The sequence below is a fragment of the Patagioenas fasciata genome, chromosome 7 (assembly GCF_037038585.1).
Source record: "Patagioenas fasciata isolate bPatFas1 chromosome 7, bPatFas1.hap1, whole genome shotgun sequence".
Lineage (NCBI taxonomy): Eukaryota > Metazoa > Chordata > Aves > Columbiformes > Columbidae > Patagioenas > Patagioenas fasciata.
Window position 1 is genome coordinate 7,367,916 of NC_092526.1, and position 13,888 is coordinate 7,381,803.

A 13,888-nucleotide genomic window follows, 5' to 3' on the forward strand; every position below is an offset into this window, starting at 1 on the left:
TCCTGTTTTTTTAGAGGTTTTATTAATTGCAAATGTTGTTTACTAGAGGAAAAGCATGATTGAAGCTCTAAAACAAAGAGAATACTTGTAACTTTAATCCTTTCAATAAGCCTTTGTTTCCCATTGACTAAAAACTTCCTAAAGGAAGTAGAGCTGCGAAAATCCAGGAAGGAATTACATTTGCCAAATTCTGTTCCTATTTGGATTTAGATGCAAGGGCTTTGTTACTCATTGTACAAATATTTGAGTAAAAAAAAGACTTATCAATTTAAAAATGCATTTTTTTGCCAAGGTTGAAAATTATAAATAGAAGAGCTTTCCCTGTCATAGAATGCATACTATTAGCTTACATAACTTAAAAAAAAAAAAAAAAATTTTAGCTGCTGCTGCATTTTTTTCAGTGGCTTTTTATTTTTCTCTTTTTGTTATCTAAAGAGAACTCGGATACTGGCCTGACAATCATACAAGAATCTAGATAAGTAAACAAATATGGAAAGGAAAAATCAAAGGCATCCTCTTACTTAAATTAAGCATGCTTTGCAGCATCCAAAACAAATCTCCAAAATCCCTTTCCATGACAACGAGTAATTGCATAGTGGAAAGTGTACTATTGTGGCAATAAAGCTGAATTCCCTGAAGACCTTTCAGAGACACTACCAATTTGTTTGTGTTTTTTTTTCCACAGCTCCTTATAACTCTGTACCACTTCATGCTCTCCAGGTTTTAACTAGCCAAACATGGAGAGACTAAGTAAATATATTCTCACTTATTCCATAGGCCAGAGGCCCTTTTAATTTCTTATCCTAAAATAACTTCAAGGCAATTCCTATCTCCTTCCCACCAACACGGTGTATATTTTAACTGTTCATTTCTTGATTAATAGTACTCTGGAAGATTAAAGAATACTTGAGCCACCATTTTTATAAAGTGCTACATATGTATAGACTATGGAAGGTTCTGGCTAATTTCAACTTCCCATGGTTTCAGTGGAAGTGTTGTTCAGCATATTGTGGTACCCAGCTCTTGAGTAAAATCCTCACCGTATTTTAACAAAAGCTTAGCTGGACCACTGAGTTGGAAAAGCTTTGCTACAGGTTGTAGTAGCCAAGAGCAGGCAATGAAATGCTGTAGTGAACATCATATCCAGGCTTTGTGTGCTGCTAGCTCAAACCACCCACAAGAGAGGCTGACTGGGCGTTATCTTCAAACTAAGCAGAAGCAAATGCCTCTGGATTCCTAATGAGACAGATTTATGACTCTGCTATGGAAACGCCCATATAACATGTGGAACACAAATACACACAGGACCAAATTTTGGAATAGCTTCGGTTTAGGATATTACAGGTGCTAACACCTAAATTTCAAGGATATCTTGGATATCATTATTCACAGTGACTTTAAACTTACTCTTAAGATATTCTAGCACGTTAATAGAGATATGTGGAGTACATCCCTAAAATCACTAAAATGTGTTTTATTAGATCAAATTACAACAGGAGAAGAGGGAAGAAAAACACCCCCTGATTTCTGCATTCCATTTTTGATCACAACACTTGACAACTCCCTCCCTCCCTTTAAGACAGAAAAGCCAGTTTTAATTTAAACTACAAACTGTTGACCAGGACTCAGCTTGGCTTTGCAATTCACTATATGCCTGAGGGATAAATTATTTAGCATTAGCACATGGTATGTCATGTCTTGTTACTTAAGTGGGATATGGCTTCCATCCAGCTGCACCCCCAGGACCCCCCGATTGGCTGTGGGTGATGTCATTTCCATTTGCTAATCCTCTGCGAAGGCCCAGGGGACAGCGCTGGCCGCCCAGCAGGTCCCCAGCCCCTCCGCCTCCTGCCCGGGCCCAGCACCGGCTTTGCTCCTACTTATCACTCTAAGGTTCACTGCAGGTACTGCCCCAATTACATGATTTTCAATAATAGTGCAGTGAAACAGAAGGTGCAGCAGATGAGCTACATCATCTGCACACATGATTTTGTTTTCTTAACAGAAGATCCGTAATAAATTTAGTGAGACGGATATGGCAAAATAATTTTTTGCTGAAGATACAAATTAAATTCAGAATTTTGAGGGGTTTATTTAACCAAATATTAAATGGTTATTCCTAAAATTGATTTATTTTTCTATTTTCACTGTATTGTAGAATTTTGTTCAAAAAATCTGTTTCCACACTGCAAGACAAAGGGATTCAGGACAAACAACCTGAGAGCATAAACTTCAGAAAATGCTTCTTCTGAAAGTTTTGCAACGAATTAATTAGCTACAGTGCCCTTTAAATGGACATATTTTGTTTTCAGTCAACATCCTAATTATATTAAAAGGGTTCTTCCTTCAGAATCACCTTCAGGTTATTTGTCACAGAGGAAATACTCATTATGCTATTCTCTATCGGAAGGCTCCTTGCATAAAAATAAGGGTTACAGGGTTGGTTTGGTTTAGCTGAATTTCATAGCAAAGTCAGTGAAATGCTGAGAATTACAGAGCACTGTTATACAGATGGTACCATCCACTCCGTGGTGAGGTACAAGATTTGCATTATCTGTATGTTAAGGCTCAGCAGCGGTTCTGCTCAGCCTTGCATTCTAACTGACAGGTAACAGAAAAGATGCAACTGACAGGCTGTAAGAAATCCACGTGTTTTGTTACTGTTACATTAATGTTTAAGCAGACTACATGATACCCTATTCTCAGAACTTTGTGTCTTGTGGTGAGGAGGTATGAAAACTGTGATTTGCCTTCTCTGTTACTGGATCTTAATTCTTTGCAACAGTGCTTTGCATGAGAAGAAAGGATTTTGTGAAAGCTACGCAGTCTTATGGTGAAGTGCGTAATACTCCCCTTCTCTCAGAAGGGGAACTTTGCAAGGGGATTCCCACGAGAAGAGATGCTGAACCAACGCAGTACAAAGTGCTGTAAAATAAACAACCATAGGACAGGAAATGAAGAAGTCTAATCGATACCGCAAGAGGGATTAGTTAGTCAAATTCAGAACTGCAGTTTAAATCAGGACAGCTAACTCCTTCTTCCCATCCTGTACAAAACAAACCATCTATAGCCATAGAATTCAACAGCTGCTTGAAACTTTGGTTTCTGTCATTTGAAAGTTGGTATCTGCAGCAACCCCTGGCCTCAATAACATAGCATTGATTTAAACACTCAGCTGGAGGGAAACACCTCGATTTGCACTAATGTTCGTTCTCCCCAAGCTACCAGACCTACTTTGTGTTTTACCTCACTAATAATAAACAGCAGGATTAGCAGGGGGACAAGTGACTAAACTGGCAAGGCAAGTTAGCTGGTGAGATAAAGCCAAAGTGCCCTTGGGTTTGGCTGCTAAGCTGAGCCGATCACATCAGTTATCCACCATACAACCCAACACTTGGGAATTAGGGATTAGGAAGCAGGGTGAGCGAGCACCAAACCCACCCCCTGCCCATCCTCAGAGCTGCGGCGCAGCCCGGCACACCTCTGCTGTGCGGCACGGCGGCTTTCGCCTCAGCACCAGGGCAGCACTGAAGGCGCTCAGCCTTTTTAGGTCGGTTGCAGTTTCGTGAAAACTCACATCTGGAATATTGTGTCCAGTTCTGGGCCCCTCAGTTCAAGGACAGGGAACTGCTGGAGAGAGTCCAGTGCAAAGCCACACAAAGATGGTTAAAAGAGTGGAGCACCTCCTGTGTGAGGAAAGGCTGAGGGAGCTGGGGCTCTTCAGTTTGGAGGAGACTGAGGGGGGTGAGTGTCAGTAGCTTGGAGCCAGGCTCTTCTCGGTGACAACCAATGGTAAGACCAGGGGTAATGGGTTCAAACTGGAACACAGGAGGTTCTACTTAAATATAAGAAACTTATTCTCAGGGAGGATGGCAGAACACTGGCCCAGGCTGCCCAGGGAGGTTGTGGAGTCTCCTTCTCTGCAGACAATTCAAAACTCGCCTGGACACCTTCCTGTGTAACCTCATCTGGGTGTTCCTGCTCCGGCGGGGGGACTGGACTGGACGAGCTTTCGAGGTCTCTTCCAATCCCTGACATTCTGTGATTCTGCGGAAACGACCGTTTGGGCTGCGGAGGTGAGGAGCACAGGGGGCCGCACGCCCGCCCTGAGGCGGCTGACAGGCAGAAGCTCGCGCCACCCCAGCCCTTAGCGGCGCGTGCGCCTCCCGCCGCTGCGCACTGCCCCGTGGTGGCGGCTCCGCTCTCGCGATAGGTCGGCCGGCGCGGAGCTCTCGCGAGAAGCGGGCGCGCGGAAGCGGCGTGGCCGTGCGGTGCCGGGGGTGAGGGGCAGTGCGGCTGCAGCAGCAGGAGGATGCCGAGCGCTGCCGGCCGCGGGCAGGGCCAGGACCAGGACCACCGTCCGGACAGCAAAGAGTCGGCGGCGGCCGATGTGGGTCTCCCGCAGGGAGGGAGCGGGCGCGGCGTCGAGGCTGCCTGTGCCGGGAGTGGGAAGGGGCAGCGTCCGGCCTAGCGCGGGGCTGGAGCCGCCCGAGGGGCCTGTGGGACGGGGAGGCCGAGCCTGAGTGGGGGAGTTGGCCAGACGCGAGGACAGAGCTGCCTTTGCGCTGCCTGTAAACACCTCCCTCTTTGCCGGACCCGGTCACTTGGTGCTTCACGAAAGAGTTCGGCTCTTCTCCGGTCACACGGCGTCTCCTGAGCCCCGCTGGGGGTCGGTCACGCGTGTGCGGCTGGCGGAGGCCCTGCCTGGGCCTTTTCCTCCTTGCAGTCACCTGCACAAACCTCTAGGCTGTGGTGCTCATAGCAGCAGGGACACCACTGGCTCCTGCTGGCCTGGTAGCTGTGCCTGCCCTGGACTTGAAGATAAGGAAAATTGTAGGCCAGTATTTCTCCAAGAAGGAAAATAAAAAGTATTAATAATGAGCACCAGTTCATTTCATTATAAAATTAACTTTACTTGCTGTCAAAAAGCTGAAAATGCATCAGCAGTAAGGAATTTTGAGTATGGGTGGCATCTGTAAAATTAGACATGAGCCACAATTCATCAAAAACAGAGAAACAGAGACCCCTTCCTTCCCCTCCTGCCAAGTAAAGTGTTTAGAATGAACTTAGATTAATGTATTGAATAGAATAAAATAAATAAACTAAGGCCTTTTTGTATTTGGAAATGAGTGGACTTAATTGGGAATCTAGGTTTGTAATCTTTTTGATTGAAAGGCCCTGTCCACCTGTGTCTTACCCAACATTTTGTTAGTAGTCAGACAAGCTTGCTTAGGCTGTCATAAGGATGTGCGATCTGCTGAATTTCTTAGTGTACCTGAATATTGGAAGGAAATACTTAGCCATGGGTCTGCTTCTGCAGAACTCATGTCGTGGGCTCTTTCCAGAGGTATTCACACTAACTTCTGTGTAGCAAATAATGATCCTAAGGTGTGTTTGCTGTTGTTGGATTTTTTTTTTCTTACAGGGCACAGTTACCTTCTCTCACTTGTGCGTGTCTAAGAGTCTGAAACACAATTTCTCGACTTTAATATTATAGCTGATTGTTTTGTATTATCTCTGGTAAATCTGTAATGATTTTGTTAATCTTTTTGCATTATGCTTCTTTGATGTGTGTTTCTCACCTTCATTTTAGGATTATGCTAAGGAAAGATATGGAGTGTCATCAATGATACAATCCCAAGAGAAACCAGGTCAGTTAAAAAATAGAAGAAGTTTATTTCAAAAGAGAAGGGGGAAAAGGAGTTATGTACTAGATATCCTCTGTAGTAGTTTGAGAAATCATTTATCAAACTGCCATTCTTTCCCTTGGTTTGAATACATTTGACATTTGTGAGGCTGCATTTGGAGTGCCGTGTCCAGTTTTGGGCTCTTCCAGTGCAAGGAAGGTGTTAGCATTTTGGAGCCAGTCTGATGGAGCGCTACCAAATTGGTCAGGGGACTGAAGCACAGGATTTGTGAGGAGAGGCTGAGGGAGCTGGGCTTGTTTAGCCTGGAGAAGGGCAAGTGATATTACTGAGATATTACTGTTTAAAGCTACTTAATGGGAGGGTGTAGAGAAGATAAAGCCAGACGTTTGAAGGTGTGTGGTAATTGAACAGGAGGTCACGGACACAAGTCGAGAGACAGGGAGTTCTCATTAGAAAAGAACCAAATAATGAGTGTGGTTGGATATTGGAGCTGGATCCAGAGAGATTATGGAATCTTAGTCTTTGCCCTTGCCTGGACCATGCCATACACAGATTGTCAGGTTTTGTCTCTGTCCATCACTGCAGGCTTTTTTTTTTTTTTTAATAAATTCTAATTTATAATGTACTGAGTCCAGAGATGTCAGGTTTTTTCTTTCTTTGGAGTAAGTTCTGCTATGGCTTGCTCTGACAGCACTCTCTGATTAGGATATCTGCATATTCAGCCTTTGTTACTCCTACATATGACCACCAAACCCATTAATATTATATATTAATATTTATGGGTTTTATAGTTATTCGCACCGCTGTGAATTCAGGAAATCCTCATACTGATGGGGAATTGGGATTTAGAAGGATTTGTCAGCTGGAGAACAATCTTCCAGGCCAGCATCCCAAGAAATATTAATCTTCATATTATTCAATGTGTGAAACAGGAATGAGAGATGATCATAGGTTGGCTTCTTGTAGCTTCTTCATAGTGAAATGTACAACTGGTGGATCTCCTTTCCCTGCAGTCCTCTGTGATCGCATTTGGCTCGCTAGAGTTTCTACAAACTATGTTTCCTCTGCCGGTTTCACACTGCATAGCAAACAACTGCATGAGAGATCCAAGCTGGCAGATTGAGATGGTGGATCAAATCCTAATCTTGTAAAGTCCACTCTGCCAAGTGTCTCCTATTCAAAAGAAACACTCAAAAATACTGTGGAGAAAAAAAAAATATGTTGAGAAGGAAAATGGCAAAATTGACAGGAAATTATATGGAAAAGCCTGAGTGGTGTATTTTGGTCTGTTGTACCCTCGATCCTCATTAAAAAAAAAGCCAATGTATTGACAATATTGAGTAGATTTTCCATTGGGCTTAAGATGCAACCTATAACACTCCTGCTGTTCCATTTTTTAGAAGATGCTTATCCAGAGCACTAAAATTAGGTAACAATAAAAACTAAAATGCCTGTAGTAAAAAAGTTCAAGATTGGCCTAGTTCCTTCTTTGAGAGTAATGCCTTCTTTAAAGATTCAGTAGTTCCTGTCAGGGAGAGCTCTTATCAAAGGACTCACAGGAGGGTGAAGTCATCGCTCTACATCAGTAGTGTATGAATGCTTTTCCCCAAAGTGTTCTGATTGCTTTGAGTGTCTTGGAGGAGTTGCTGCTTGGGGCAGGGGGTGGCGGGGAAGCACAAATGCGGGTGTTCCCATCTGTCTGTACTGTATTAATTTTGTTTGTTTCTGAAGTCTGTGTGGGTAGGTGCCATTTCTAAGTCAGAATAACGAATTGCGGTATGACATGTGTGGATCCACATACCGTCTGGTGGCTGGAGCTGGCAGCCAGGACAGACAGCACAGACATGGGCAGGAGCTTGGTTGGACAGCTGCAGCGCTGTTGCTTTTAGGCTTTACTGCAGTAGCTGTGCTGTCCTGAGGACACCAGCTGGACGTGGGAAATTAAAAATCTTAGAGTGATCAGAGCAAATTACTCACCCTTTCCAAGGCATAGGCTTGTTGTCCTTTTACCATACTCATCTGTTTTTATTCCTCTGTAGGCAAATTAAAACTCTTTTCACATGTTCACAGAGTTGCTGCTTAGATGCTCCACCTTGCTCTGCTGATCTCACAGACACCTGTGCCTCCGTTCTTGGCCCACTTTAGTCTTTCCTCTGCTGATGTTGGATGCCCTGGCTCTCTGATGTTCTCCCTTCCTGTTACGTCATGTCTTCAAGTCCTTCCTGCCTGCTTGCGGCTGTAATTGCTAGTAAAACGCACATATGCCTTTTCCTTTTTCGCCTTTCAGCCACATGACTTTCATCTCCCCTCCCTGGAAGTTGCTTTCATGTTATAATGCTTTTGACTGTCAAGAATTTTTAATGAACTTATCTTTTTCAACTATATTCAACATTGTAAAGATGCTGTCTCTTCACAGGGACAGCAGAAATACTGATGATACTCTTCAAAACTCCATGGTGCAAGATAAATGAACTTAGTGAGCAGGCTGATGTGACAGGCAGGAAATGGGGGCTTGTGGGTGGAAAAGTGATTTTCGTCTTGTATAACCCACACAGCTTTTTGGTTTTTTATCCTCTCTCCCTATGTTTAGAAGAGGTTGGGTTCTGGGAGAAGGATATTTAGTGTGTTGAAAAGGAGAGATTGCCCTATACAAGAAGGAAACAAAAAATAGTTTCCCCTTAAACATGATTCAAAATGGCAATGAAGGTGAGATAGCATAAATATTGAATTGGGGCTGGAGGTGTAATTTCAGACTTACAGAGTGTTTTGTGTAAAATCTTTGTTCCCTTGGCTTCACTGAAACTGTAACATGGTTTAAAATGTTTTTTGCATTATTTGTCTTTAAGTCTTTATGTGGCAAGAACACAGAAAATGTACATATAGCTTGCATTTGTGGAACAAGAAGTAGGTAGTAGTCTGAGTATGGTGGGAGGACCTTAAAGGTGAAAGCAAGAAGCTTCATTTTTATCATGGAAGAGATGGAAATGAACTGAAAGGAATTCCAGGTGAAATTATATGTGAGAGTATAGAGGGAAGATTTAAGCTACAATAAGTTGGTTGGACAAGAGAAAATGAGTGACAAATGATTGCTTACACTAACAAATGTAGACATCATCATGAACCACAGGTGTTTTGGAAGTGAGAGGCAAAGAAGACTAGGTTGGGGAAGTGTTGAAGGAGGGAAACAAAGTGACATTAACAATTGCTACATTGAGCAACATTGAGCATTGTGAGTGGAGCACATGGGCAGGGCCAGCGACAGTGCCCACAAGCTGAAACACCAGAGGTTCCGTCTGAACATCAGAACCCAGGTTTTTCACTAGGAGGGTGACCAAACATTGCTACAGGTTGCCCAGCGAGATTGTGGAGTCTCCCTCTGTGGAGATATTAAAAACCCATCAGAACATGACTGTGGACAACTGGCTCTAGCTGACCCTGCTTGAGCAGGGGGTTGGTCCAGGTGACCTCCAGAGGTCCCTTCCTACCTCAGCTGTGCTGTGATTCTGTGATCTGCTTGTGGAAAAAAATGACTTTATGGTATCTCTTTTTGGGTATTATTTTATTACTCTTTTAATGAAATAGTTTTTAATAATTCATACTATATAATTTTTTTTGTGTTAAAGGTGTCTTGTTTAGTCTTGATGAAACATGAACCATTATGTATCCAAAAGATTTTTAAAAGTATTTATCTAAGGCAGATGGTTCTTGTAACACTAAGGATTCATAAAAAAAGTAACACCTCATTGCGTCTTTATGCTTATGCCTGGAAAACGTTTTAAGTTTCTAACAACACAATTTTCAGTTGACTGAGGTAATTTTAACTATCTGAATATCAAACTCTTAGAAATACTAGTGCTTATGGATTGTTCTGGTTGTGTGTTTCTTATAGTACTATACTGGTAAAGTTTGAATGTCAGAAGTTCCTGACAAATGATAACATTCTTTATTCCCCTTTCTCTCTTCCCCCGTACACGTGTGCACGCACACGTACATTATTAATATATTTGAGCCAATTTCCTATCACATTTCTCTGTGCATTTTCATTCTGTTCTGGTTTTGATGGGTGTCTTTGAGGAAAAAACTTCATTGCCCTGAGCATAAGCTAATAAACATTTTCAACCCCCGTGGAATTCCCAGTGCAGAATAATAGGCTTGCAGGGCAAGCTGTGACTGGTATTCAGTGACAGAGGGAAAGGAGTCCAGAACAGCAGATGGTAACCTGGGGTAGGCAAAACTTTGGAAAAGTTCTGGCGGGAAAAGTCGAGAGTGGAAGTGTCTTAGAAAATTAATGTTAGTTTGAAACAATGTCTGTGATGAAAGGCAGAGAGAGAGAACTAGCTTGTGTGATAGATTATAGAATAACTTGAGTTGGAACAGACCCATAAGGATAAATATCTCCCTTGAAGATTTTTTTTTTGTCTAATGAGCAATGTTTTTAACCACATACAAACTGTAAATAAGTAAGTGTAGCTGTTAGAAATGTTTGGGTTCTATGCAATGCTATGTATATCCTCTAACTGATTTGTAGATACTATACGACATTAGTGTTGGAGACCATGCAACAATACATTTGGCCAACAATCTATGGAAAAATACAGTTAAGCAAGTACGTTTCAAGCAATAGTGGCATGCAGCCAGCATCTTGGCAGCTTATGATCGTGTAAAATTTTTAAAGTCCTGTTTTATTTAAAAATATTTCCCTGGATAATTTTGATTTTTCCTTTGCTATCCAAAATCTGTCTTTTCCAAACTATGCATTCCTATTGTTATTCAGCTTTCTTGAGTACGTGGAATTTGAAGGGTTCTTTCTGATGAATCCTGGCTCTTACAATGATAGTAATGCTTCATCAGGTTGTTGAAGAGATGATCTCTTAGAATAAATTTTACTGGTTTTACACAGTAATACTGTTGTTCCAAAACTCCGTTGTGTTTCTCGAAATCTTCTTTTAATTTTCAATGCACATTTATTTGTGGTTTATTTTTATTCTTTATTTTAAATAGCAATTATTTTACAGTTTTATTTGCCTTACATAGATACAGAGAACAGTCATATCACCTCTGAGCCTTTGTTTTGCTGCATTGAACATGCCACCTTCCATGTTGCAGAGTTGCAGGGCAGACATCCCTTAGCTAGCAGAAATCCAGACTAATAAGTGCAGCACAGGGAAGTTCTATCAAAGATAGTGTAGTCATGCTGGGTTCTGCCATCTGTGGACTACAGTAAGTCTTGCTTTCCTTTTAGTGCAGTTTCACCCTCCTATATAAGTCAAACAATAAGCTCGAACCAATTTAAAACTACTTGATCAAGTAAAATTCACTGAGAAAGGAAATGGGATCTTGTGTGTTTCCGATACACCTGTTGTGCTGTAGAAACAAAAAATAATGATTTAGATTTATTGTAAATGATAGCAAATATGTATTTGGAGTTTAAAGTGAAAAATGTTTTGCTTCATAAAAAACCAAAACCATTTAAAAACGTGTTGTTTTTCTGTAATTCAGATAGAGTTTTGATTCGAATAAAGGACTTGACAGTGGAGAAGGCTGATGAAGTGGTTTGGGTTCGTGGCAGAATTCATACAAGCAGAGCTAAAGGTGAGATGTCTCCAGAGTTTTTATTTTTATTTCCTCATATTGTTGATATAACCTGAATGTTCATTTTGGCTTCATGACCTGTTAGTTATGTCTTGCATAGAAGAAAACTTTGCCACCTGATTACTCAGTGTTCACTTGGTGTTCACTTTAACTGGTTATTTTATCAATTTTCCACCTCGCTTTTCCAAACAGGGGAAAAGGAAATTTTACTTTCAGCTGAGTGGAAATTGGGTATTACTATTACATTGTAGTAAAAGTGAATTTTGGTTTTTAACATATTCCTAAGTAATGTACAGACAATTATAAATAATAGGAATTTTAAAATATTACAGTAATTTTCCTTTGGGTGTTACAAGCTTCTACTGTAAAGCATGTTTTTATTATAAATGTATCAGTTGTCAGACAGACCATATGCATTCTGCTGCTTCTGAATATTTTCACTATACCTTTTCTTCAACAGGAAATAAAAATTTGTGTTTAAATTGCAGAACTTTTACTTTCGGTTACCAGTGTCTGATGATATCAATTTGAACTTAAAATGAGAAACATCATCTTTCGTTAACAAGACAAAGAGAAAATCCTTTCATAGGTTCTCAGTAGTGTGGGCTGTCCTACTTGGCTGTCTGACAGCCAAATTTCTTCCTTGGAACCTGAAATTCTCTCTGGAGATCCGTTTGCCATATGCAAACTTAAATAGGCTTTGGCCTTTTCAGTTGACATCAGATGCTGACAACTGTTATACTGGTTTCAGTTGTGTTTGGCAGCTCTGTGGTGAGATACAAACACCTTGTCTTCCCAAGAGTTGAAAGAAAGGAGCGTAGAAAAATTATATTCACGAATGAAATTTAACAGTAGTTTTAGGATTGGGAATAATGCAAATTAGGGGCAAGAATACAATACAGAATATTGTCACAGATACCAGATTAATTTCTCTTTTTGAGTCTTCATTTTCCTAAAAAATGTCCCTTTTAATGAGCATCTGTACTGCAGTCAGTTAAAATAAGGAACTGCATGTAAATATATACAAATAATGCTCATTTTATTTTTTGTTAGAATCTTTAAGTTTAGGGAGTCCTCTGTGACTTCCTAAATCCTAAAGTTCTGTGGTGTGGTCTTACATGGAAGTCTCTCTTTGCTACGTGTAGAAAATGTGAACCCCCCCCCCCAAAGCTGTGAAAACCTTGGTCACTACAACTTGAAGTTGTTCAAGCAGTAGACACTATCTAATTCAAATGTTGCTATCAGTATACAAATAAGATATCTTTGTGGCTTTTTCTTTTGACAATTGTAGGAAGAGTTCAGACTATTAACAGAATTTTATACATTAAAGTGTCTCTGCAGACCTTTAAAACGACGTAAGGTTCAATGGTTGTTTATTACTGTCTCTATATTGCATTTATATACAGTATTTTGCATGATACATGCATTTACTTTAATCAGAGTAACATATATGTGGCATGGTAATATTAACTTACGAGAAACTGTTAGTCATCCTTCACCTTTGACCTCAGGAAAGACTTGTTTTTTGTGAATTAAAAGTGCTTATTTTCAAAGCTCTTTAACAACCTGAAGAATTAGAGCAAAATGAGTTGATTATGGGCATGAAATGTTCTTAATTTATTGATTGTGCTTCTTGTTCTCTCTTGGTCTGACAACACAGAGCAATTCTGACATTCAGGGAGTGCCACATGCTTGTTTGCTTAAGCTTTGGGGGAAAGAATCTTACCAGAAAAGCAAATGTTAAAGAGTAAAAAGTAATGTTAGACTTTCCCACACACATCGTGGCACTATTCCTACTATTATGGTAAGTCTTGCAGGAAACAGGAAAGTCTTACAGAAAAATAGCTTTAGTTTTTCTCAGAAGCTCAAATTTGACTCCTAAATAACCAGCGTATCCTTTATTTAACCCTGTCTTGTTTTGACCAATAAACAAAAAACATGAATGTGAACAACTGCAGAATCCAGCTGTCTTGTATAGCAAGCCACTCATGAAGCCTGATGGAAATTAACTGAAGGATGTGTGAAGAATGGAGTGTTGGGAATTTCTGTGGTTTGTACTAAAATTGAAATGCTTGGGGCCCTGTGGTTTTTGTCATAGATTGACTAAATGTTATTTCTGGCCTTATTTTCAAGCCAGCGTAAGCTCCTGATCACGTTTATCATTGAAAAGCAGTTGGGAGCTCTGTCAAGCAGCTGGGACTTGTGCAGTATGTTAGACCTGAACTTGGTTTTGGTTTATGGGTGCAAAGGTTTATAAAATACCAAAATAGTATGTTTGAAAATAAGAGTATCACCAAGAGCATTTTAAATACTGGACCCAATTTACAATAAACCACATAAAGTTTTCTCTTTGCTGGCACATTTCTGTAACTAGCAATTAATAAATTTATAGGACCAAACTTTTTTTATTATTTATGCAAATTCCTTCCTTACATCCTTTTCTCTCACAAGGTCACTTGTCATTTGGTACTTCGATCCAAGAAAGGAAATGGTTTGGAACCATTTGGAAATGGTGTTTAGTTTTATGTGCCTACTTTTGATGGGATTCTCTGTGGTGTCCTCTCTTATTTGTTCAGTGACTAGAAGTTCCTTGCGTTAGGCTGTGTCAGACCTTTTTAACCAAATTTCTTTAAAAAATTTCATGTTTA

The 13,888-nt window shown here is 40.6% G+C and overlaps 1 protein-coding gene and 1 long non-coding RNA gene across 3 annotated transcripts in view; one reads left to right on the forward strand and one right to left on the reverse strand.

Moving 5' to 3' along the window:
• Window positions 1–4,206, reverse strand: part of LOC139828395 (uncharacterized) — a 109,230-nt gene extending 105,024 nt beyond the window's left edge. For both annotated transcript variants that reach the window (XR_011739938.1, XR_011739937.1), the window contains exon 1: window positions 3,578–4,206. This is a non-coding gene — a long non-coding RNA (uncharacterized lncRNA). The remainder of the gene's footprint in view (window positions 1–3,577) is intronic.
• A 26-nt stretch (window positions 4,207–4,232) lies between these two features.
• The window catches only part of DARS1 (aspartyl-tRNA synthetase 1), a 40,359-nt gene continuing 30,703 nt past the window's right edge, over window positions 4,233–13,888 (forward strand). Inside the window, exons 1-3 of the mRNA XM_065840729.2 lie at window positions 4,233–4,390; window positions 5,594–5,651; window positions 11,148–11,240. Coding sequence (XP_065696801.1) covers window positions 4,313–4,390; window positions 5,594–5,651; window positions 11,148–11,240 — 229 coding nt within the window. The 5' untranslated portion in view covers window positions 4,233–4,312. The remainder of the gene's footprint in view (window positions 4,391–5,593; window positions 5,652–11,147; window positions 11,241–13,888) is intronic.